The following is a 26,167-nucleotide window of genomic DNA, read 5'->3' as shown; positions in this document are numbered from 1 at the left end:
TACAGCACACTGCCCCATAGAGATCAATATAACAATGATGCATTTAAAAACATTATAACACATGTTTCAGCTTTAAGTTAATGCACGTATTAATGACCTGTGAAAACTGAAATGTATTTGACTAAATGTGTGTGTGTGTGTGTGTTGTAGGTAATGTTCACAGAGGAGGATGTGAAGTTTTACCTGGCAGAACTCGCTCTGGCCCTCGATCACCTTCACAGCCTGGGCATCATTTACAGAGACCTCAAGCCAGAGAAGTAGGCACACACACTCTCACACACACACACACACACACACACACACGCTGCATTATAAATGTTAGCCTGCAGACATTTCCTTTAGGATACAAAAAAAAATAAAAAGCATTTCTGTTATTTCAGCATCCTGCTCGATGAGGAGGGACACATCAAGCTGACCGGTGCGTAATGTTACACCTGTTTCCATTTCAGCTGCTGCACGACACTGAAACAAGACAAAAACAATAATGTCATTGTTGTGTGTCTGTTTTCACAGGGCTCTTACTGCTAGCTCACGCTGCTGTAAACTCTGATAACTCCTTTATCTCTGATTTCTGTGTGTGTTCAGACTTTGGCCTCAGTAAGGAGGCAATAGACCACGAGAACAAGGCCTACTCCTTCTGTGGGACGGTGGAGTACATGGCTCCAGAGGTGGTGAACAGGCGAGGACACACGCACAGCGCCGACTGGTGGTCGTACGGCGTGCTCATGGTGAGAGGATGCTGCTCGTTATTTGGTCACACTGCTGGATAGCAGGATGCAGGGAGGGGAAGTTGTCGAGTTGCCCCCTGCTGTTTGTGTTCAGAAATGACGGTTCTACCTCAGTTTGCTAATAAACGGAGCCAAATAAAGGGCTGTGCTGTGATTAAACAACGTTTCACGAGTGTCTGGAGTCTATAATGCCGTTTATAAAAACATACTGTAATAGCTAGAGCTGGGCTCTGATAGCTGGTTATTATTTAATAAGTTTATGCTGAATCTTCTCTGTCTTTTCTTTATTAGGAAAAGCATTGTACAAAACATTTAGCTAACAACATACTGTAGCAAGTATATAATATAAATGACAAAATTTGAACGTCAATTTTTAAGTTTTAGTTCTTAAATATTATTATTTTTTAAACTTTTTTTTATTTTTTACTTTAAATGCAGACAGTATGTAATTTCTGCCGCTAGGGGTTTCTCACATCAAAACAATAACAAAAGATGTAGTTCGATGATGTCGTGAAGTACCGTGGGATCATGGGAGTTGTTGTCTTCATTGTTAAACAACCACCATTGCCGATGAAAATCTATCTGGCGTGACTCAGGCAGAAATCGTGTTTACGGACGAGGTAATGTATTAAAAGTTTTATTCATGTTACATTTAGTCACGTTCGCCGACTTCCTTCCTCACTCTCTGATGTTTCCCGTGTTTCCCCGGAAACACCTATATGACGCCATTGACAGGCGACCAAATGTTACCTTCAATAAAATTACAGATTTCTCCGGGTTTGAACCTTGTTGGAAACATTTGGGATAATGTAAGTACACAACCCAACTAAATATATAACATAGGTCTAGTCGTTTTTAGACATTTTAATGCGTTATCGGAAAATAACAATCAGAATTTTGACGCAGGCTGTCTTTGGTCTCCGAAGCTGTAAATTGTCCGTTGCGTCTCACAGTGCGTTTGAGGACCACCATTCTGGATTGACGACCAAAAATTTCACCACGTTCCTGTCACAATTTACAACTTTCATGTGGGACAGCACAAAAAATCCCACAGTGTAAAGAGCCTTCAGGATACAGGTTGACTTATTTGACATGTATTCTTAAGCATGAGCAGTAACAATACCACTGGTGGGAGTTTGAGGCATACTCATTTACTAACATGAAAAACACAGATGTATCACAGTTAACATACACTTTGTGCTTATGTAAAATACATCAAGAAATACATTTTTACTATTAAGCAGTCATCAATAGCAGTAGTGGTGTTGGGGAAAAAGTATAAAGCTTTGACCGTGGACGTGTTGTGTTCTTTCTCTCAGTTTGAGATGTTGACGGGAACGCTGCCGTTTCAAGGCAAAGACCGGAAAGAGACGATGACCATGATCCTCAAGTAAGACACTTTATACTGTCTGTACACTCCTATCCAATCACCACCTAACAGCTATTATTACAGCTTACTGTACATCCGAGAGGAGAGACAGAGAGAGAGAAAGTCAGCCCAAGGGAAAGTGAAGGAGGAGATAAAGTGCAGCACTCAGGAGGAAGATGAGGATGAGGAAGGAGCAGAGGAGAGATAAGAGAAATGGACTCAAGTGTTCAGATAGCAATTTAGAACAGCGAGGCCGAAGGAAGATTAGGTGGGAGGAGGAAGCGAGGGATGAGAGGTGAAAGAGAAAGGGGGAAAAAAAAAAACAATTCAGAGGAAAAATTAACCCGTCCTGCTTTCTCTGTCGTCTCTCTTTCACACTCAACATCTGTCTGTAGAAAAATGCTGAGCAGACTCTGCAGACTGCTGAGTGTGTTTCCTGTGTGTGTGTGTGTGTAGCATATTGTCGTCTAGTCTTTCAGATACTTTCAGTTTGGATATATAATACGGGCAGCTAATAACGCCGCAGTTATTCTGTCAGTTTAATAAAACCTTGGCTTCTACTTTCATTTCAACACTCTTTGTCTTTGTTTTCGCAGGGCCAAGTTGGGAATGCCACAGTTTTTGAGTTCAGAAGCTCAGAGTCTCCTCAGGAACCTTTTCAAACGCAACCCTGCAAACAGATTAGGTAAAACTCTCTTTTTCTTTTGACCTTTCAGAACAAGTATATACACACAGTAAAAAAAAAAAAACAAACAAACAAAAAACGTTGCCAGAGTAGCAAATAATCGTCCATGCATGTAGCCGCCGTGGAAATGTCCGCACTGGCTGAAACTGTCCGCACATGTGTTTTTATGCACATTTTCAAATTGTGCATAAAAACAGCTGGATGGAAACGCAGAAAACTCAAAGAAAAAACCCTTCAAAATGTCACCAAAAAGTTTTTATGCTTGGCTGAGATGGAAAAGTTGGTGTATCCATCAAAGCAAAATGCGACTAAGTGCAGTGGAAACAGAATTAGCGAATAAATGATGACATACGAATGACAACTGTTCAAATGATCCAATATTTTACTAAAAATCAAATATTAGAGAAATGTCCAAAAACCGAAAACATGATTTGTGTATCATAACTTTGTTTTTCTTCTTTCCTCTCCCATTAATCATCTCACAACCCCTCAGATTTATCTGGTGACCCTTTGGAAGGGCCCGACCCCAAGGTTGGGAACCTCTGGACTAAACTAGCTAACTGTATATAAAGTACTTAAAACTAGCTCCACCTCGAGCAGCTACAACAGTAAAACGCTGCTCCCACATTGATGCATCAGCATTAACAGTCTATTATATAATATATTTAAAATGCAGGACTTCTTCCACGTCTGTCACTCGAGCACCAAATGTGGATTAATCCGCCGCTGAAAATAGTCCCCTAACAAATGCACTATTTCCTCCTGTTTGTTTGATAAAAAACTACAAAATGAAACTATATATATGTGAGGTGTTTTTTTTAAAGATTTACATCTTCAGTAGGAACCAATGTGCTCTGACTGTATCTCACTGTGGGACTGAGGGGATCAAACAGTGATGTTGTGATTGCAGGACAGACTCACGTTGCCCCCCTACTGGTCTGTCCTGTTCAACACTGGACTGACAGCTGATTTTTATTTGTAGGAGCTGGACCAGACGGTGTGGAGGAGATCAAGAGACATCAGTTCTTCAGCACCATCGACTGGAATGTCAGTGTCTCGTTTTCAGTAAACTTTATTAGCTTATTAATTTTGGTTTCTGACACAAGATGAGAGATTTTCCTCACAGAAACAAGCATTAAAAGGTTAACTTCTATTATTTTGTCTTTGACTGTGTCTCATTTCCTCTTCCCTGCAGAAACTGTTCCGCAGAGAGCTCCACCCTCCCTTCAAACCGGCTGCAGGACGACCTGACGACACTTTCTATTTTGATTCAGAGTTCACAGCTAAAACACCCAGAGGTACAGGCTGTCACTCCACCTCCTCCACCTCCACCTCCCCTTCACACACCACTGAGCTGCACTACATTCAGAATAAAATCAGATTTTGTGTTGAGCAGTGAGGATCAACAGCTGTTTCTTTGTGTGTGTTTTTTTTTTTTGTAAGACTCTCCGGGGATTCCTCCCAGTGCCAACGCCCATCAGCTGTTCAGAGGATTCAGTTTTGTGGCCATAACAGAAGAGGAAACACAACCACTACCCAGTACTATGGTTCAGGTACATACACACTTCCAAAACTCTCCAAAACTACTAAAGTACTACTAGTGAAGTCTTATATAAAAACAGACAAACTAAAAACAACATTTACCTTAAAGTGCGTGTACCGCTCAGATTTAAATCAATGTTGTCTATACCTCCTCTGAGAGGGCACTTCCTGGAAGAGATCAATACTGGGTGGGAACCATCCCCAACAATGTTCAGCCAAATTTTATAAACTGAAGAAAGAGATGGGAGGGAGTGCCGGTCATTTTCGATGCAGTCTCAGCTGTTCTCTGTAATGCACAAATTTACAAGAGAAAGGCTTTGAGCACGAGGACTAAGTGGTTGTGTTGGTAAATGCATGTTTGGTAAACTTCCCCAGCTTTAATAAACAGCGGTGTCGGAGGCAGGGATGGAGAGCTCACTGCGTAACCATAAGAAGTGGGATCCACCTGCTTTAATGCACAATTTCAATTTGCATCTGGATGGAAACGCAGAAAATTCTAAACAAAACTTGAAATATACGCTTGGCCGAGGTGGAAAATGTGTTGTATCGATAAAAACAAACTGCAATAAAAACTTAACAAATAAATCAAAACGTGCATGAAGCATGTGACTTAAACGTCAGCGAAGCTTCTGCTGAAGAGACAAAAACATCAGATCTGTGTGGAGCGATGAAGAGGCTGTAACCTTCCTCACGTTAATACATGAAACTAACAGAAATGTCGTATTTCCATTATGTTTTCCACCGTTTAAGGTTTGACTGCAGCTCTTTTAATTACATCATCTCGTGCGCTCTCTTCTTCTGCATTGGTTTAAATGGCACCTGCGTCCTGGAGAATTAGCGCCACCAGCTGTTTATCTTCTAATATTCGCATAACAGCAGTGGATGGAAACGCACATTAATTTGCTTTTTTTTCCCGTTTTCTGTAAATTCGCTTAAAATTTGTGCCACATTTGGATGGAAACGTGGCTGCTGAAAGATATGATCCCTGAGATAGTCTGATCAACCCTGGCTGGGTCGCCTGAGCGAGGGTGTCTGAAGTTAAAAGACCCCAGATTACATCACTGATGATGCGTCCCAGTGCACAGTAGGGTGGGTATATATTTAAAAAAAAACAAACGTCAGGTAAACAGGAGCAATGAGATGCATCCAGGACTGCCTTAATCCCCTAATCAGTTATTACTAGCAGTAATGTTTGTGTTGACGTTTGTGTCTTTGCATGTAGCAGCTGCACAGAAGCACATCCCAGTTCTCAGACACCTACGAGATCAAAGAGGACATCGGTGTCGGGTCCTACTCCATCTGTAAACGCTGCCTTCACAAAGGAACCGGCATGGAGTACGCAGTCAAGGTAGAACATCCACAGAGTCTGCAGCGCCACGTCTACATTCAGCTTTCCTGCACCGTAAACACCATTTGTTCCTGTTACAGATCATCAACAAGGCCAAGAGAGACCCGACGGAGGAGGTGGAGATCCTGCTGAGATACGGACAACATCCCAATATCATCACACTCAAGGATGTGAGTCACGTTGAACTGATCTTAATCAGGGAAATAAGGAAACTGTTGGAAGCACTTTTCCCTCTGAGGAAATGTACGCAGCGGTTTGGAGACTCCGGTGGTCAATAATATTATGATTCTGATGTTTTTATAATGACGCCTTTTAAAGGAAAAATCCACTCTCAAAGCGGCTGTTTTATTCTGAAAATCAACTATTATTTTTATCTGCTACATTTATCCAGAGTGACTCAGTCGGGGTCATTTTCTTACCACTCGGTTGACCTGAATATCTGGTGAATTTGTCTGTGTAGCTGAAAAGATAAATTTCCTGTTTTGATGCAAATGGTTTCAGTTTGGTTTCAGTTTTTCTGTGACTCACTTTTAATTAGTTAAAAATATCGCCTTGCTGTTGGGTGAAAATGCCCTCGCCTGAATCACTTCCAGTAGCTAAAGACAATTATATCTGCATTCATGTTTTTTTTTATAAAGGCTGAGATGATTCAGCTCTTTGTCTAAAGATTATAAAATTGACTGTATAAGATTGTTATATATATATTTATATAATACAAAGTATTCTAGTTTTAGTTTAGTTCTTTTATCTACACCGTGCGTCTGTTTCATTCTTCCTCTTTGCTGCTGTGTGACACTTTCATTTCCCTGCATGGGATCAATAAAGTTTATCTGACCTTGTCTTAAATAGATATCACACAAAAGTCTAGGGCTGCAACTATTGATTATTTTCATTATGCATTAACCTGCCGATTATTTTCCCCGATTAACCGTTCAGTCTATAAAATGTTAATAGTGAAATAATGTCATTCACAATCTCTGAGGCCAGAATGACGTCTTCGGTTTGTTTTAATTTCATTTATTCTCGTACATGACAAAGAAAAGCAGCAAATCCTCACATTTGAGAAGCTGAGAGTATTTGGCATTTTTTGCTTGAAAAATCAGCAAAAAAGGTATCGATTATTTTTAATTTAATTTTCTTTTGATCGACTAATTGTTGCAGCTTTACAAATCTCTGTCATGCAGCGCTTATGTCGGGGTGTGGAAGCTCAATACTTATCTAGCTTACATAAAGTACTGACCGAAATGTGTCTGTAGCATTGAGTATCAAAAACCGCCAACTATTGAAACATTGGCATCAAATGTCTGGTCAGATTTTCAGGAAACTTTTCCATCTTTAGACTCTGTTTTGTCAAAATCTTTACTTGGCACTGATATGTTGAGCAGTCTGGCATATTTCATTAAATCTGTTGATTGTTTTCTCAATTAATCAATTTATGGCTTGCTCTATAAAATGTAAGAAAAAAGAGAGAGAAGTGTCCACCACAGTTTACCAGAGTCAAAGCTGATGTTTTCAGATGTTTTGTCCAAAAACCCAAAGATACTAAGTTTAAAAAGATTTAAAACACACTGAAGAAGCTGCAACCAGAGAATATTCAGCATTTTTGCTCAAAAGATGGCTTAAATGATTAATTGATTATCAAAATAGTTGTTAATTTTGTGTCAGCTGATTAATCGAACAATCGTTGAAGTTACAGCTCAGTACCTTTTTGAGTACTGAATAAATTGTGTTCGTAGTGTTGAGTATCAAAGTATCGACAATTGACATGAAATGTTTTGTCCGATTTTCAGGAAAGTTTTCTAACTTTAAACCTTATTTAGTTTTTTTGGCACTGATATATTGAGCAGTTTGATATAAAAAGAGTTAAAACATCTTTATTAGGGCTGCAACTGATTCTCGATTTAATTGTTCGGTGTATAAAATGTCAGGAAATGCTTTAAAATTACGTGAATTAAGTAAAAGTAAGTAAAAGTCGACGTCTTGAAATGTCAAATTTACTTAAAAGAATACTTTGAAAACCAACAGGAATTTACATTTGAGAAGCTGGAATCAGAGAATATCTGATGTTTTTGTTTAAAACATTACTTAAACGATTAATTGATTATTAAAATAGTTTCCAATTAATTTTGATGGATTAATGGACTAATCCTTTCAGCTCTAATCTTTATGTTTTGGTGTCAGTGAGGAAAAGGAAGGTATCATAATGGCACCGATATCGAAAGATTTTCAGTGTCAGTCAGTTAATCAATATTATTGGTCAAAGGAGCTGATAATGGGAACCCACATGTCTAAAGTGTGCACTGCTTTTCAGACCGAACATTCGCAACATCTTTAAGTGCGTTTTTACTGTAATCGGGCGTCTCTCATGAGCCACAATCCTCCCACTGCATGTTTGATTTAGCATTGATGGGACTAAATTAACAGGTCTGAAGCTGTTGCATTAGTTTGAATTTCAATTAACGCTGAAATTAATTCACAGAACAACCGAGTGACTAAACTGTTGTAAGTGTTGTTTGTGTTATTTTCATGTCGTAGGTGTATGACGACGGCCGGTCGGTGTTCTTGGTGACGGAGCTGATGAAAGGAGGCGAGCTGCTCGACAAAATCCTCCGCCAGAAGTTTTTCTCTGAGCGCGAAGCCAGCGCGGTTCTCTACACCATCACCAAGACGCTGGAGTACCTGCATGTTCAGGGGGTTCGTTTCTCTGAGGGGTTTCAGTGGTGTGAAGGTTTAATAACAAAAAAGCAAAACAAAGACATGAGAGAGGGAAAGACACTCACCTGTATTCAGGAAAAAAGATTGATTTTCTCAGAAGATTTCTGACTTTTCTCTACTCAGCGCTCGAATAACGTCTGATAAACATGCAGCATGTTAAAGCAATAGGATGCTTTTCTCTGTTGTGGCCGATTCTATGATTTATTCAGCTTGATTTAATCTAATGTAGCTCTCAGGTCACAACGAAACTGATGGGAGAAAAGATGGACTAAAAGAATGGAAATTTATATTTTTTGTGCGCGATTTATTTACCTTTTTAACATTTGATTGATGAATAAAAAGTTGCCGAACAATCTGTGAAGGTTTTATTGTTAGATGTTTTTATGTACACTAAATAACGAGCAAATGTAAATTTTTCTTCTTTATTGTATTATATTCGCCCAACAGGTGTCTCAGGTGTCCACTTACTCTATTTCTGTTTCTTTCGGGGGGTTTTCATGCGTAACTATGTCCATATACATAGGGGTCGTCGTGGAATACAGTCCAGGAAATACAAGAAACAAAAAGTTGTGATTTAGGTTAAGCAGACCTGTGGATGTTTGATCCTGAAATGTTCAAGTCTGTCAGCTTAAACACCTGACGTGACCTTTCCTGTTGTGTTTGCAGGTGGTGCACCGAGACCTGAAGCCCAGTAACATCCTGTACGTGGACGAGAGCGGGAACGCCGAGTCCATCAGGATCTGCGATTTTGGTTTCGCCAAACAGCTGAGAGCCGAGAACGGTCTGCTCATGACGCCGTGTTACACCGCCAACTTTGTCGCACCCGAGGTACTTCTTCTCAGTGTTTAGGATTCAGGTCCGACGCTGTCTTTAACACCGTCTCCGTCATCATGCTCTTTGTCTCTTTGCGTTTCATAGAATACAAAAGAAGATTTTGTTTGTTTTATTTGAGTGTCGGTGTCGGTTCCTGGCTGTGATTTATCATCACGTAACTAAACAAAAATAAGCCTAAACCAAACACTCCAGTGAATTAAAGATCACTGGGGAAACGTGTTTAAATACCAGTTATACACAGCTGTCAAGTAATAATGTATGCATGAAAGGTGTAAAGTGCGTCATTCGGAAGGCGCTGAAGCTCTTTGTTACAGCAGTGTGAGAGAAGAACAACTGAGCTGAAACATGAAACTGATGTTTTTCTGTGTTTTCTGGCAGGTGCTGAAGAAGCAGGGTTACGATGCCGCCTGTGACATCTGGAGTCTCGGAGTCCTGCTCTACACGATGCTAACAGGGTGGGTGTGAACACATTTTAGTTTACTGCTTTTGTGGTATTAACTGAACATCATTAGATGATGTGAGAAGATTATTAAAGATGACCAAAGTGTGTGAATGTCCTCGTGTTTCTGAATTAAAGCGTCTGAGACTGTAACACAGAGGTTGAAACAATCTGGGTAATAATTTGGGTGAAACACTCACGTATCTGAATACTTTCCTTCGTTCTCTTCACCCAATCTCCAGTTTCACTCCCTTCGCTAACGGTCCGGAGGACACGCCGGAGGAGATTTTGGCTCGTATCGGCAGCGGGAAGTTCTCCCTCACTGGAGGATACTGGAACTCCGTCTCTACTGAGGCGAAGGTGTGGACTCAGAATCAGAATCAGAAATACTTTATTGATCCCAGAGGGGAAACCCTTTTGTTACAGCAGCTCACTGTCACCTCAGTGCACACAGGAACAGAAGCACTAAGCAAAACTATAATACACTATAATACAGGTCAGGAAATAAATTAATAATAAGTACCAAGTGGGTATAAGTATAAAATAAAATAAGTGTGAAGTACAAAGTGGGTTTACCGGTTGATGATGATAATACGGTATAAAGTAATAGTGCATGAAGTTAAGTGTAGCTTATTAAGATTATAATGAGACGAAGGATATTGCACAGCAGTAATAGAAGTATGAATAAATATCAATATTTAGGGAATTTTAAACTGAAAAGAGTATATTGCACAGCAGTATTAACACAGAATATTGCACAATTACGTCAAGTATTGCAGAGATGTAATGATCAATGTCCAATTTAATGACTTAGGGTCATACAGACTGACACTTAGAGGGAGGAGTTAAAGAGTTTGATGGCCACAGGCAGGAATGACATCCTGTGGCGCTCTGTGGTGCATTGTGGGGGGATGAGTCTTCCACTGAAGGTGCTCCTTTGTTTGACCAGCACGTCATGGAGCGGGTGGGAGACGCTGTCCAAGATGGCGTGTAGTTTGGCCAGCATCCTCCTCTCTGACACCACTGCCAGAGAGTCCAGCTCCACCCACACAATGTCACCGGCCTTACGGATCAGTTTGTTGAGTCTGTTAGCGTCCGCTGCCCTCAGCCTGCTGCCCCAGCATGCAACAGCATACAGGATAGCACTGGCCACCACAGACTCATAAAACATCCTCATACAACAACTGTATTTTCCAACAAACACACAAAAAGGAGCGTAAAAACTAAACTAGCTCTTGATACTGATGCATTTGGCGTACGTGGAGCTGACAGTGAACCCTGCTGCATTTTCTCCCTTATGTCGTTAAGTTTCCAGTGACTTCAGTTCAATTCAGTGGGACTTTATTGGGAAACAGACGTTTACATTGCCAAAGCAAGTGTGAAATAAAAACATTAAATGTGCTATTAAAAATATATACAGTATATACAGATAAGTAAAATACACAGCTTCATCTCTCAGGTCATCAGATTAAAGTTGTGGATGAATTTAAAGCATCAGTGAAATCTGAAGGAGTTTGGAAGTTTTAACTCAGTTTTAACTTTAAACTTCCAAAATCATCCACGTGTCTCCGGTGCTCAGTGGTGAAATGTCAAGTACTGCGCTTAAGTACAAATTTGAGGTACTTTACTTTTCATGTCACTTTCTACTTCTACTCCGCTACATCTCAGAGGGAAATATTGTACTTCACTTCATTTATCTGACAGCGTTAGTTACTTTACAAATTAAGATTTTTACACACAAAACACCCCAGACGATGATTTCTATTGACGTTGATCCGTGTGACCTCTGACCCCCTCAGGACCTGGTGTCCAAGATGCTTCACGTCGATCCCCACCGGCGGCTGACGGCCGGTCAGGTCCTCCGACACCCCTGGGTGACGCACAGAGACCAGCTGCCCAAATACACCCTCAACAGACAGGACGCGCCGCACCTCGTCAAGGTGATACATCACATCATTACAGCATTGGTTGTCATGGAAACGACACGTGCATTTGCATGCTGCCAGTCACAAATCTGCGCGCAAATAAAAAAATGTATTTCATAATGAAAGCGTGCAGACGCGTGCGAAATGTGCTGCAGATTTCTGGCTCAACCAATTAAAAACCTTCGGCTCCAACAAGTTCACACAGTTTATTCCCACAATTCTTCTCTTTTCAGTGCCGCAAACGTATTCACCCTAAAACTGGTCCGAAACATTTACATTTTCACCAGGCAATGAATTAAAGGTCTTCTAGCGCTGACAGTAATTTCACAGCTTGAATTTGACTCCATTTTGCTCATTTTTGTGCAAATGCAAAGAATATATATCTCTGTATTTAGTGTCACAATAAAATAACAGTTTGAATACCAGCAGAAAATATTAATGTACATTTTAATGGTAACAGAAACATATTGTGGTTCATGAGTTTAGGTTAGTCTGCAGATATGTGTTGGTCTATTTTCATCATTAGTCCAAATTTATTTATTTATTCAAGGGTTTTTATTTTTAACTCACATTTGTAGAATTAGATTTTTAAATCAATAAATTATCTTTAAAATAGAGAAAAATGCCCATCACAAGTATTTTATTGTTATTTATTTAATGGTTTATTTAACAGGGACGGTGCAAATGCGGGAGAATTAGCCAACACATAATAAAGAATATAAGATTAAAATGTAAAAATAATTGATTGAAATAGTTTATAAGCATGCAGATCAATAATAAAAAAGAGAATATTAGTAAAGATGTCATACAGCACATGCTAAAACATACAACACAGAGGCATAATGTACAGCTGGTTTGATTCTTCAAATTGCTTGTTTTATAAACACTGGTGTCGGTTAACTAATTGATCAATCGATCAATACGTTCAGCACTTTGACGCTCTCTGTGTCCTCCCTGCAGGGTGCGATGGCAGCCACCTACTCGGCCCTCAACAGGAACGTCCCTCCGGTCCTGGAGCCGGTGGGCTGCTCCACTCTGGCCCAGAGGAGGGGGCTGAAGAAGATCACCTCCACCGCTCTGTGACCTTTAACCTCCCACCCCCACCCCCCACTCTGACCTCGATCTGACCTCCGCCGGACCCTCACCCCTCCTCTCTCGCTCTGGTCCGGTCCGGTGGGACAGACTACTGATGGACCCAGGAACCACTAACGCCAAATAGGAACACAGAGACCACCGCCCCCCCTACGCCATCCCTGCCCTGTCCTGCACCTTAACGGACTCTTCTGATTGGATCTCGTGGCTGGTTATTTCTCAGCTTCAGCATCTCTGATCGACAGGCCGAGTCCTCTGGTGGTGTTTTTGCTTCGGACAATCAGCGCCGCCTCGTGGAGCCACAGACCGAGCGCGCGTCAGGAAAATAAAAGTACTGTATTTATTTACTTTAAACGGGGAAAACTGAACATAGGAACATGGTAATCCAATGTATGCATTTAAAGAGCAAGGATCATTATTATACTGTCGTTATGGTTCTGGGTAGCTGTAGATCCTCTATTTAAACCTCAAGTAGCCTCTGAGATGACGGCGGCTGCAGAAAAGGACAGGTGTGAATCGATGTTAGCGGCAGAGTGATGTTCGGAGCAGCCTCAGCCTCAAAATGTTGCTGTTTGCTTTCCAGATTTACCTGCAGAGCTAGAAAAATCTCGACTTAGGAAAGGGGAGCTCTGATGACAGAAGCATTTACTCAAACTTAAGTTCTGATTTGATGTTTTTTGGGATAAAGAAAAGTCTCTCAGGAGAGATGATTTTATACATCTCACACTTCCACTATCCAGTATTTTACCTTTCAGGTGCAAAACACAAAGAACAAAAACCAAATTTGCAGATGTCCAACAGTTGGTTTATGAATCCAGCAGTCTGTGTCCAAAACTTAAATTCATTTTGGGAATGAAATCAAGCTTTTATCCCGAAAGGTTTTACATAAACTTAAAGGATGAGACAGTATTCTGTATTTTAATTATTGCCAACAAATCCCATGAAAAGACCAAAACCAACAATGTGTCTCAGTGCTTTCTGACTTCCTGTCTGTGGCTCTCAGCTCCGAGCCCATTGGTTCCTGCTGAAGAGCTAAATCTTTAAAAACACCTCACAAATATTCAGATTTATGTTTAAAAAGGCGCAGTAATTTCCTAAAACAGCTGCTCGCTGCAGTTTTTCTCAGACAAACAGGAGGAAATGGTGCATTTGTTGGGGACTATTTTCAGCGGCGGATGAATCCACATGTGGTGCTGTAGTGAGTGTTTGGGGCAGCAGGACGGTGTGTGTGGGGCTGAGTCAGAATAAACTACAGTGTGTGTGTTGATGGTGATGAAGGAACATGTCACCCAGTGCAACAGAGCGGCATATCAGGCTGTGATACACACACAACACGTGTTAGTGGATACATTCACTGCTGGTTTGGGTCTTTTGATGGGATTTTAAAAATACAGAATATCACCAGGATGATCCTTTAAAAAACTGTATAGATTTCTCCCCAATATTTTCATCTTAAGTGTGAGAGAAAACCCGGGTAACAGTAATTAGTGTCTCGCCCGTTCACTCATTAAAAAAAGTCAGAAAATTGCAACCTGAGCACATAAAGGAACAGGGATTAAAAAGTAAACACCTTGAGGCTACGAAAGCAGCTTTAACTCGAGTCCCGTTTTGGGCCGGCGGCATCCTTGTTTGTTCGTGTTTACCTGGAAACAAGGTGACCTGGTTACCTAACAGGCTGTTTGAGGACAAAATGTTGGATTTCCTTCGATAAAGAAAAAGGCGACAGAGCGAGCTTCCTGCTTTCACAATCGCTGGATCGTCCTCTGACCTTCTGCACGAGCCGACTGATCATCTCTGTATGTGCAGCAGACAGGAAGCTGAACTGTAAATATATAAAATGTCGAGCAACTCAGGTTTCTATGAATCAAGACGATGCATTTTTATGTCCAGCAGGAGAGAGATGTACATGAAATAAGTACATATGATGGGAGGTGAGCAGGACACAAGGAGGCATTTATCAGACATGCAGTTTTATTCCAAAACCTGATCGATCCAGTTTGTCTTCATGGATGTCTGAAGTTTTACCAAACTCTTCCTGAGGCATCATTTCGTCTTTAATGCGTTCATGTTTGTGATGAAGACGATCTTCTGTCAGCAAAACCCTTTAAAAAGACTCAATAACTCAAAGTGTAGCATAAAAAAAATACTCACCTGAGTACATTTAAAAACATTCCAGTTGTATTCAGGCTTCACAACTACCTGTAAGTGTGTGACGCCATCTTGGAGGTTCATCAGTGAGGAAATTAAAGTTCACCCAAATTACAAAAAGACGTAGTTCCCACTTAACAGGGTAGACTTTGAAGCATCTTGACTTTTAGTCAGTGGTGGAAGAAGTATTTTACTTAGGTAAAAATACCAAAACAACAATGTAAAAATACTCCATTACATGTAAAAGTCAAGCATTCAAAATCCTGCTTAAAGTACAGAAGCATTATTAGCTGAATGTACTTAAAGTATCAAAAGTAAACGTGCAGTAAAATGGCTCCTGAAATATTTGATAATTTTACCTTTTTGAGCCTCTGACATTTATTTAAATGAAACCATGTGAGAAGTTTAGAGGGAAAAAGTCTCTTTGGTGGAACTGCCAACAACTCGCAAACCATTATTATTGTATTTTATAAACGTATTATATATTTTTTAACGGAAAATCTTAATCTGAAAAGTAACTATTAACTACAGCTGTTGGATAAATGCAGTGGAGTAAAAGTACAACGTTAACCTCTGAGAGCGGAGTTGAAGCAGAAAGTGGCAGAAAATGAAATAAACTGTACTTAAGTACAATTTTGAGGTACTTTTCATTTTATACTTCTCCACTTCAGAGGGAAATATTTTACTCCAATACATTTATTTGACAGTTATTTTTTTTACATAAAAAACATGAAATGATGCAGTACTATACTACTATAGTACACAAAGTATCTAAAACAGACAAAACAACATTAAAATGCTCTTATATGCATTCATTAGTGATAAAAAGAGTACTATAATATTCTACACAGCCAGTCAGCATGAGTACTTTTACTTTTCATACTTTAAGTACATTTTGCTGATAATACTTGTGTACTTTTACTTCCTAAGTGACATTTTGAACTCAGGACTTTTACTTGTAATGGAGTATTTATGGACAGTAGTATTTCTACTTATAACTGAAACCAAACCACATATTTCTTTACAGGAAACTTTGTAGAAATTATTAGAAAATAATGAAGTTTTACCGATTTTAAACTTTTGGTCAAAGGTTTTTTTTGTAGTTTGGGTGAACCGGCCCTTTTAATTACAGCACAAAAATCAGGTAGATCGTTTTAAACTGATCTCTTCAAAAACTTAACTGTCTTACACGTTGATCTGGACGAGTAAAGCACCCAGCTGTACGATATGACCTCCAACATGGCCGCCAGAGGGCGTCACATGGTGTTGAAGCCCTCTGTTGTTGCTTCTCTGCGTCGGACCTGAGCCCACAGGGTTCAGCGTGCAGGTGTTTAACGGGTTAAGTGGATCTCATGTAAAACAAACACCCGTACCTGTGCGTGCCTCCTCTCACCTGTGTCGACGAGCAGACTGAAGACAATCAGCGAGCGCTAAACAGAAGATCTGTTCACCACGAACCCCTTCAGACTGTAAATGTTTATGCGAATGATTGAAAACTGCTTCCTCTCTGCGGTCGTCTGAATGTCTGTCAACATAAAGGGATAAAACTTTTACTGCTCTGAGACAAAAAGTTATAGATTTTCTTTTGTTTTATATATATATATATATATATATATATATATATATATATATATATATATATATATATATATATATATATATATATATAGTATGAAATATATAAATGTTGATCTTTGCCTCGTCTATCGATGTACAGCTCTGGGATAAAGGAATGTAAAAGGAATGATTTTTCTTTTCTGTAATTATGAACAGCTTTCTTCCTCTCTCTCCATCTTCCTCCTCCTCCTCTTCTTCCTCTTTTATCTGATCCTGTCAGAGACGCATTCAGCCCTGCTGCTACGCCAGCTCTCTGTTTTTGTACCTGCAGCGAGAGTTGGACTTTCTATTAAAAACAATAAAAAGGATAATCAGCTGATAAACGCATGGCGACTCTCATTAAACAGCTCTGTTTTTAAAGGGTAAGTTCACCCAAACTACGCAGATATTCTTACTTTCCTGCAGTCGTATGAAGGAATAAATAAGTTCTTATTGTTGTGTTTAGTCCACAAGTTCGACACAAATTAATACTAACCAGAGGTGTGTTCACAGTATTTCAATAGTAATACGCATTCAAAAGTTTACTTATGTAAAAGTACTCATTATGCAGAATGGCCTGATTCAGAATAATAAATATTATATTAGTGGCTTATAATTACTGATGCATTAATGTGTTAATCACTTTAATGTTGCAGCTGTGTCTACAGGACTTTTTAATAGCCTTTTTATTTTTCATTAAAACTTAAAGACCCCCTCCAGACGTGTATTAAGACATATAGTCTGCTTGGAACAATAGTGCGTGTCTGATTTGGGGTTTTTTTCCACATTAAAATCCTTAAAAAGGCTTCCAGCTCATTAAAAATGCCAGAAACTATGAATATGCAAATTTTGTTCATTTGTAAAGTTTTCCTGCTGGACACAAGATGTCTCCTTCTTCACTGTAAAGTCCTTTCTCAGTGTTTGTGCACTGGCGGCTTCAAGTTTCTACATCGCACTTGTGTAAGTTGCAAATTGGACCACGACTGGCTTCCAAACTGTTTGTGATGTCACAAATCACGCTCGTAGGCTCCACCCCTTTTAAAAATCAGATTGTCAATGAGCGCAGAGACATTTTCCACTTTCAGCAGATGAACGACGTGAAAAACAGCCTTCTAGTGTCGAACTCTGCACCGTGAAGCTCAAACATCCGACTGTAGGAACAAGAAGATATATATATTAACATATTTTTGAGTGGAGGGGGACTTTAAAAAGTGTTTTTTAAAGGCTGCAGATGCTTTTATTTGACCAGGTATAGGCTGTATAATATACCAATCAACAAAACAGACCCAGAAAGTTTCTTAAAGGGTTGATTCACCCAAAAAAAACAACAACACTTGCACCTGATAAGTATCTGTTCTTAGCCAGTTCATCTGCGTGGCAATGTAGGTCGATCAGTCCACCACTCTGGTCAGGACTGAAATATCTCAACAACTATTGGATGGAATCTAGCGCCACCATCAGGTCAAAAAGTCCAACACTTTGTTTTTAATGACTTTCCCATCAGCCTCAGCTGCACTTTAGTGCTAATTAGCAAATATTAGCATGCTAACGAGCTAAACTAAGATGGTAAACATTACACCTGCTTAACATCAGCATGTTAGCATGCTGATGTTAGCATTTAGCTCAGTACAGCCCATTCTGCAGCGCCTCTATGACAACCTGATGTCCTCAGTGTGGCTCTATGTGAATGTTTATCATCTCCTGACATCAGGGTTAATATTTAAAGGGCGGAACATATACGGAGCAGTTGTCTTAAAATGTACATTTTTAAAAAATCATACCTTTTTAGAAAGTGTCTTTATCATATAGTATAAAAAGTAGAACTAGAAGCTAACTGGTTTTTCAGTTTCATAACCAAAACCAGTCAGAAAAAAACCCTGCATGCAGTATTTACATTATATTATATTAACAGGTTTTGATCCTCAGTGCTTTCAGTCACATTCACTTACAGACTGGAGTATTTCAAAAAATAACACAATGCTAAAAAAATCAGTGGCGTTTCCCTTTAATGATGTCAGAAAATTTAAAGAAAAGACACAAGGATAACGTTGCAGAGACAAACAGCTGCAGCAAATAATAAACGACAACCAAACATATACACATCACAAAGATTTCGTTCCAAACATATAACACATTTTCAAAAATAAGAACTCACATTCACTTCTAAATGTTTAATAAAAACAGATTGTTGCAGTTCATCTCAGTGTTTACGCACCAAACCTAGTTGATATTTTAGTGATTTTAGCACCTTTAATACTTGTTTCATCCTCCAAAAGTAGAATATTCATGATTTATGTCTGAGCACTCCTCATGTCTTCTAGAGAGTTTAAAATGAAAAGTTAGTTTTTTTTTATTCTTTGTTTTAGTGCCTCTGATAAAAAAGACAAGTTTTTTTTTAAATCCCACTGATAAAATATTTAAAAAATTAATAAAAATGTTTTAATTCATAAACAAGTTAACATTGTGTCAAACTATCTTGATATACAGTATTTCGATCATCGGTGGGTTTTTAAATCCACATTTTGGGCTTAAACATTATAATTTTAACAGTATTTAACCGTTTAATAAGTCCACACACACACCACCTCAGTGGTTCCCAATCTGCGGAAATTTAAATCTGAAAGGTCACAAGATGATAAACGGGATAACAAAGAGAAATATATATTGTTGTTTTTTTTTTGTTGACTAATTTTTGCGTTTTTCTTGTGAAATCCTTCAAATGAAACAATCTGAGAAGGAAAAATAACTTTAGCTTATGCTCACACTTGTAATAAGTTGTAAATAATGTAAATAAATTGTGATGAAGAGTCCCAAACCAAAACGTTTGGGAAATACTGCACTTTCATTAATTTATCTGTCCATCACTTTTCTGGTTTATTGATTGATTTTTTTATCCTTTAAAATGATTTTTAATGTAGTTTATTATTTTTCCTGTTGAGCTAAATGATTATTTGATCAATGTTTTACTTTTCTAAATCTTTTCTAAGTAAATCAGGTTCACGTTTCTATGTTTTTTTGTTTTTAACAGATTAGATTTTGGGATTTGGCAAAACATTCTCACCACAATTTTCTGGAGCTTTCGATCATATCACACGCTCTTCATCAGCAGATGGATGAACTGGGCAAACTCCATCTGCTGATGAAGACTGCGTGGTACGATCAAAAGCTCCAGAACATTTTCAACACTTTTAATCTCAAGACAAGACAGGAATTTAGAGTTGGGAAGTTTCTGTAATAAAACCCCAAACATCGTTTTTTCTTTACAGTGACAACATTTACATGCAGGCTTTTTTTATACTGTTATTACATCTCTATCATATTTACTACAAATCACATGAACTTTACTTTACTGACATATAGCACACATTATTTTAACTGGCTTCTTACCTTCCAGACCAATCAGTCTTTAAACCAGAACCTTCGAGATAGTTAATCCATCACAATGAACATTTTGTACTCTGTGTTATTTGCTGCTAAAAAGCTTCAAACATCTGAGATTTGAAAGTTTTGAGAGTTGACTTCAGAAAAGCATCATATTCATGAGCTAAGTTGAATACAAACAGTTAAAAACTATTTAGTTCTTGCATTTAACAGGCTGCTGTTCGGCAGCTGACCGTGAGGTCTCCGATGTCAGAGCTTCCTACGAGCACTTGAACGCACCACACCAGCAGATCTTTTAGCTACGTTACTATTTAAAGGTCCAGTCAAAGATACAAAGACAACGCATTACAGACAGCGTCAATGGTATGAAACGGGATACACTTCCTGTCTCTTAAGTGGGCGTGGTCGACTCTCCCCGGTTAAATAATAATAAATATATTAGTATTATTTATTAAGCAAAGAAACACAAGCTTTATTTCAGATCAAAAGTTAATTTTCCCATGATTTGTGTCTGAAAAATGCCATTTTAGTGTCTGGATGGTCAGGCTTGTGAAAAATGGGTCCGATATTTACTTTGGTCACTATGAGGTGAAAGAATCGGTCATAATCTGAGCTTGCGTTCACTTCTCCCATCGGACTGAACAGACTCGGGACCTGTCGCTAGTCTCCTGAAGGTCCAGTGTGGAGGATTTAGTGACATCTAGCGGTGAAACTGCAGATTGCAACCATCTGAATACCGCTCACCTCGCCCTCCCCTTCCAAGCGTGTAGGAGAAACTGCGATGGCTGGGAAACTCGCGAAAAACTTCGAACAGCCCTATCTAGAGCCAGTGATTGGTTTGTCCGCTCTGGGCTACTGTAGAAACATGGCGGTGCAACATGGCGACCTCCATGGAAGGGGACCCGCTCCCTCTGTAGATATAAACGGCTTATTCTAAGGTAACGAAAACACAACAATTCTTATTTTCAGCCGATTATACACTAATGAAAACATACTTATAAATATTATATTACATTTCTGCCAATAGATCCTCCTAAATATTACACACTGGACTTAAACTATCACCTAACTTTGACAAAAAACTAAAATACAGAAGGCTTCATGTTCACTGTGATGGATTACCCACCTAAAGTTTATTTTCATAGCTCCCTAAAATTGCGTGCTGCCTAAACTCATTCAAGGTTAAAAAGCTGCGTTACGCTTTAGCAGTAAAGCAAAGAACACACGATTTCCAGTAAAACATGAAAAAATACAGGCACTGCCCTTTACATGGGCTACTTTGGCGTCCATTTTTGTTTTTCACCACCTGCAGAGCATCATGTGCATATTTTTTGTGATAATTACTAACAGAATACTACTGCTATTAAGAGTATAACATGTTTAAAAAAAACTGAAGCCACCTTAACAGTCAGCTGATGCCTGCATGTAAACATCATCACTCTCTCAGTGTGCTGTAAGGCTGCAGGATGGAAACGGATCCACTTTCTTCTTCTACTGTAACTGGAATAACTCATGAATATACAGTATTTACACATACATGCACCGACTCAAACACTAATGAAGAAGAACAAACACTGTGCAAGGCTGAGGGGTTAAATGAAGATTCACTTTTCTTTTACAACCTGGGTCTTATTTACATTAGAGCTGAAACTATTTGTCCATTATTCGAGTAGCCGATCGAGAGAAAATTAAACTATTTTGTCATTTTTCAACCTGGTTGTAGCTTTTCTCTGTTTAACATTTGTAGACGTCACCTCCAAGCTGGTTTGCCAACCACCGCAGAAGAAGAAAGTGACAAGAAAACATGGAGGAAGAGAGTAAAATTGTAAATACAGAGCAGGAGGAGTTGTTTTTGTTTGTATGGAAGTTCCAAATGAAAGAAGAAAATAACCAAATGTGATGAAGTACGGTACAGTGTGGTTATTTTAAACCATTAATTGAATTTACAGAAAAATTACTGTATCGTCATATAATACTGTGATATACAATTACATATACCGTGATAGAAGATTTGGGCCTCATCGCCCACCCTTATTTCATACTCAACGATTAACTGACAAAAATAATCGATAATGAAAATTAAGTGTTGGTTACAGCCTGACATACAATGTTTTTGCCATCGTTTCTATCAGTTATGACAACACTTTACTGACCTACTTCACTGTAGGGATTCAGGATAAATGTATACGTCTATGCTCCGTTTTCATGTTTGATACTTTTACTTTCACTTTACTTTTCACTTTCAAACAAGTTGTTTGAGTTCTTTGGTTGAACTTGACGTGATTAAACATTTCTCGCACACGAAAATCGGAAACGGCGGCAGTGTCACTTTTACAAAAGATCCTAAATGTTCATGCTCATAAATGTGGTTACGTTTGTGCTTATGTATGGTGTTTGATTTGATTTGTGAAACGTGGACCTTGAAGGGGCCAGAATACTCCGTCAGACGCGCTTGTCGGATGGTCGACCACACGTCAACAACACGCTGTTCTAACCACCTCTTTTCTACTATAATCCGGCCCTTAGATGTGCTGGTAGGCCAGCCGTTTCCCACTGTTTCCAGTCGTTATGCTAAGCTAAGCTAACTGGCTGCTGGCTCCAACTTCATATTTACTGTACAGACATGAGAGTGGTGTTGATCTTCTCATCTGACTCCCAGCAAGAAAGCGAATAAGCGTATTTTAACTATTCCTTTAAATGAAAGAAATGAACATGTCCAACAGGCCTGATGGCCAAAAATATGACCCAGGTTATGAAAAAATGTAATTTTTCTTCAATTCGCACCAAGGCCACTGTTACCAAAACTGTATTTACTCTACACATGACGCTGATGGATGCTGTAGGTAGAAGACTCCACCAAATGGCACCAGTTATGAACAACTTGAGGCATATTTTGAAAGAAGAGGATTACAAACATGGTTTCCTAAATTTGATAACTGTCAAAAACAAACAATTGTGTTCAAAGTTCAGTTTAGTCAAAGATGCATAAATGTCAGACATCCATCTGACAAAGAGGAGGTCACTGAGCTGCTGCTGCGTTAGTCTAAAAACACAGACAGAAATTCATCTGAAAAGACAAAACGTTTCAGAAGTCGGAGTCGTCGGTGGCAGAGTTATCAGCGCCGGCGGAGGCTCCAAGCGTCTGCGGGTGGTTTTCACCAGACTCCTGCTTCATCTTCTTCTTGTTGTGGTTTTTGGTGTGAATACTCAGACCCCTCTCTGTCATCTCATAGATCTGACACTTGGCGCAGTAGTATGGCGACACGCCGACGTGCCTGAACTGATCGGCCAGGTACGACACGAGCGACTTGAAGCCTTTATTGCAGATGTCACAGCGGGGGATGACGCCCGGGTGCTCATTCTCCAGGTGCCTCCTCAGACCCCACCTCGACCCTTCGAACCCCGTCTTCTCTGTCTCCGTTTTGTTTCCTGCCTCCGCCGAGCAGAGGAGGCAGGTGAACACCGCGTCCTGGTTAGCGTGGCGTCGTGTGTGGGCGTCCAGTTCGATCTGGGTGCGAACCGTTTGCTGGCACGATGTGCAGAAGAACGTCTTCTTCCCCATCAAGTGGTGCATTTGTTTTAAATGTACGGCCAAGCCTGAGCCTCTCTTGAAGAACCTGCCGGGCGGCGGGCACAGTGAGCACACCAGTCTTTTACCTGAGCCTGAATTAATTCCCATCACGTCGCTGTAGTTCTCTCCGAGCTCCAACACACACTTATTGCTCACAACTTCCTCCTTTTTGACCTCCTCTTCGGTTATCAGCTTCCTCTTCTGCCTCACCTCGTGTCTCGGCCTCGGTGGCCTGAACGGTTTGGACACCACAGGTAACGGAGCTCTGGCGTTCTCGCCGACCACAGGATGTTTAATTGTTGGCTTTTTGGCTGGGAGCGATCTATCCACGGACATCGTAAACTGGTAGCTCTCTCCCTCCTCTTCAGCATTTGAATACTCAATTACATAAACACCATCTTCCTCTTCCTCTGCCGCAGCCTCCTCCTCTGCAGGCATCGAGTACTCCATCTCATAGTACTCTGCAGCGTCGTCTTTAACCTTCCCCCCGACATGAGACTGCTCCTCTGCAATGTGTGTGTCATCTATTCTCACCACTGTTATCTGGTCCATCCCACCTGCACCGTCCCAGTTTCCATTTCCCGACACGACTGAGGATGACGTCGCTTTTCCTGCAGGCCCGCCGCCGACCGCCATGTGTTCAGAAGACATCTAACACGAGAAAAAGCAGATTGCTTTCAGGCGCCAGATTAACTCACATCCAACAGAATAAACATTTTTCTGCAGTCAAACATGTTGAAAATCATTGTTTTTCTGTTTTTCACTAAATGTTTATAGTGTCTGTAGAGACCAAAGGTACTGTATGTAAGCAGAGTTGAAATAGCAGCTAGCAGGTATTTTGTATTATAAGACAAAAGGATGAAGAAATGTCTTTATGTTAGCATCACATGATGCTACAGAACTTCCTCTGATATTGGAGGATTTGTGAATGAAAGAGCTGATGTGAGGATTGTATTTTTGTGCAAAGTGACAAATCAAATAACTTAAATGCAGAATCTGAGTATGACAATGTTAGCTGGGAGGACATGAAACAGTGAGCACAACCATGTCGCGATAACCACAAGACAGTGACTCTAATTTGTTATTACCGTGATAACTAATTTGTGCCAAAAATCACTGAGCGGTTACAGTAGTAGCAGTATGTGTAGCTCAGCATATTATATATTTAAACATCAAATATAAAGGGCTACATTTAAAGTTGTCAATAACTTTTTTAATTCTAGAAATGACTGGAAAAATAAAAAGATAAATGAAGAAACTGGTTTGTTATGTTCTGCAAAGTTTACAAGCAACGTTACTTTAATTTGGAGCTCAGTCTGTGTTACTCAAATTGTCTCACCGAAAGATAATTTTGTAATAACATAACGTGAACTACAAACCGATATATTTTTCTTTTGTGTTATATAGTGTTTTCAGGTTTTAAATGCAAGTATAAAACTCAGTAAATCATTGTTTTTCTTCATTCTTATTCGTGTATATATTTCTATTTACCTGTAATGATTAGATAATGGATGGATGTTATTGTTGTTTGTGTTTTACTAAAGAGGGGGAGAAAAGATTAATATCCAGCAGTATTTAATTAAAAAATAAGGTAAAAGGTAATCTAATACTTAAAAACACATGTTGAAAGTAATATGATTAAAAACCCCTGTTATAACACATTTAATATTCTGTTTTATTGAATCCAGAGAGAAGCAACAACGCTTAAATTTCCTGCTGAAGTATGTACTTTTTAAAAATAAATGTTCAACAACACTCACCATGATCCTGCTGCTGAAGTCAGCCATAACAGCCAAACCTCGTTGACCAGGTTAGCTGGAAACACAACTAGCTTAGCAACAAGGTAGCTAACGTGCGAAGAGACTACAAGTTCCAGCCGAAAATAGATATATATTTATTAACTTTAAACCAGTTGGCTATTTATCGGTAAAAACAACGAGTTAAAACGCACATTTAAACGTTCAGAAACAGAAGATAGTTAACCTTTACTCGGTGCAGGAGGGTCACTACACTTCGGTCACTAGCTGAGCTCAAACCAAAATGTCTATTTTCTTTCTGGGAAAATAAAAACACCAGCAGCTCGTCGGAGCGGCGGCGCGCCCCCTGGTGGCGCGGAGGAATACAGCGCTGCACTAAATCTGGACAAACACTGCACTACAACTGTAAACTGTGTTGTATGTTATATACTATCCTCAGTGGAGGACTGTAACTAAGTACATTTACTCAAGTGCTGTACTTTACGGCAATTCTGAGGTTCTTGAACGTGTCCTGCTTTATTTCAGCAGGAAGTACTTAAAAATAATAATAAAACTTTATTTATAGAGCACTTATCAAAACAAAGTACAAAGTGCTTCACAACAAGAGAAATAAAATACCGCAGTGAATGACGAATTATTAAGAAATAAAATACATAAAATACACAAAAGCAATAAAATAAACAACCAGTTCAGGTAAAATCAGGATCTGCTTTCAGATAAAAATGTGAATGTGGTGTACTTCACACCATTTATCTGACAGCTGGAGTCACTTTAGATTTGACATTCAAAATATATGATCAGTTTATAGGTTAAGCTACCTAACTTTATATAAAATAGTTAAAATTAGCTTCACCTTGACCGGCTACGATAACACAAACAGTATCCTTGCGTAGGTCCCCGGGGAGTCGAGGTGTTGCAGGATGTAGTGCAGCCCCATGTTGATTGTATCATCCTCTGACCTGTTTGACCTATAGGCAAACTGCAGGGGGTCCAGGCTGACGGCTTATCAAACCTACAGTAAAACACATTCAGGTCGT

General features: G+C 39.5%; 3 protein-coding genes across 6 annotated transcripts in view; 1 reads left to right on the top strand and 2 right to left on the bottom strand.

Annotated features, from left to right (window-relative positions):
* Window positions 1-16,761, top strand: part of rps6ka3b (ribosomal protein S6 kinase, polypeptide 3b) — a 55,603-nt gene extending 38,842 nt beyond the window's left edge. For 3 of the 4 annotated variants that reach the window (XM_044176001.1, XM_044175999.1, XM_044176002.1), the window contains 16 exons: window positions 151-257; window positions 381-418; window positions 586-728; window positions 2,048-2,118; window positions 2,694-2,782; window positions 3,765-3,829; window positions 3,978-4,080; window positions 4,226-4,335; window positions 5,547-5,672; window positions 5,753-5,842; window positions 8,208-8,366; window positions 9,054-9,215; window positions 9,600-9,676; window positions 9,903-10,020; window positions 11,460-11,600; window positions 12,546-16,761. In XM_044176001.1, the coding sequence (XP_044031936.1) occupies window positions 151-257; window positions 381-418; window positions 586-728; window positions 2,048-2,118; window positions 2,694-2,782; window positions 3,765-3,829; window positions 3,978-4,080; window positions 4,226-4,335; window positions 5,547-5,672; window positions 5,753-5,842; window positions 8,208-8,366; window positions 9,054-9,215; window positions 9,600-9,676; window positions 9,903-10,020; window positions 11,460-11,600; window positions 12,546-12,668 (1,722 nt within the window). In that variant the 3' untranslated portion in view covers window positions 12,669-16,761. The remainder of the gene's footprint in view (window positions 1-150; window positions 258-380; window positions 419-585; window positions 729-2,047; window positions 2,119-2,693; window positions 2,783-3,764; window positions 3,830-3,977; window positions 4,081-4,225; window positions 4,336-5,546; window positions 5,673-5,752; window positions 5,843-8,207; window positions 8,367-9,053; window positions 9,216-9,599; window positions 9,677-9,902; window positions 10,021-11,459; window positions 11,601-12,545) is intronic. The other variant, XM_044176000.1, reaches the window with a different exon arrangement.
* Window positions 1-26,167, bottom strand: part of LOC122866379 (hemicentin-2-like) — a 480,239-nt gene that overhangs the window by 246,331 nt on the left and 207,741 nt on the right. The gene's annotated exons all lie outside the window — the stretch shown is intronic.
* si:dkey-226l10.6 (zinc finger protein 350) lies at window positions 16,483-25,425 on the bottom strand. The gene is made up of 2 exons (XM_044176032.1): window positions 25,134-25,425; window positions 16,483-24,024 (listed from the first exon to the last, which is right to left on the bottom strand). Exons 1-2 carry the CDS (start codon window positions 25,158-25,160, stop codon window positions 22,888-22,890), a joined length of 1,164 nt encoding a protein of 387 aa, XP_044031967.1. The 5' UTR covers window positions 25,161-25,425; the 3' UTR covers window positions 16,483-22,887.

Source organism: Siniperca chuatsi, linkage group LG19 (genome assembly GCF_020085105.1).
Source record: "Siniperca chuatsi isolate FFG_IHB_CAS linkage group LG19, ASM2008510v1, whole genome shotgun sequence".
NCBI lineage: Eukaryota > Metazoa > Chordata > Actinopteri > Centrarchiformes > Sinipercidae > Siniperca > Siniperca chuatsi.
This window is presented reverse-complemented; position numbering and strand designations above follow the sequence as displayed.

Coding starts and splice junctions, on each gene's coding strand:
- si:dkey-226l10.6 (XM_044176032.1), bottom strand. CDS start 25,160: ATGGCTGACTTCAGCAGCAGGATCATG. Junction 24,025..25,133: donor ACTTCAGCAGCAGGATCATG/GTGAGTGTTGTT, acceptor TTCTCGTGTTAG/ATGTCTTCTGAACACATGGC.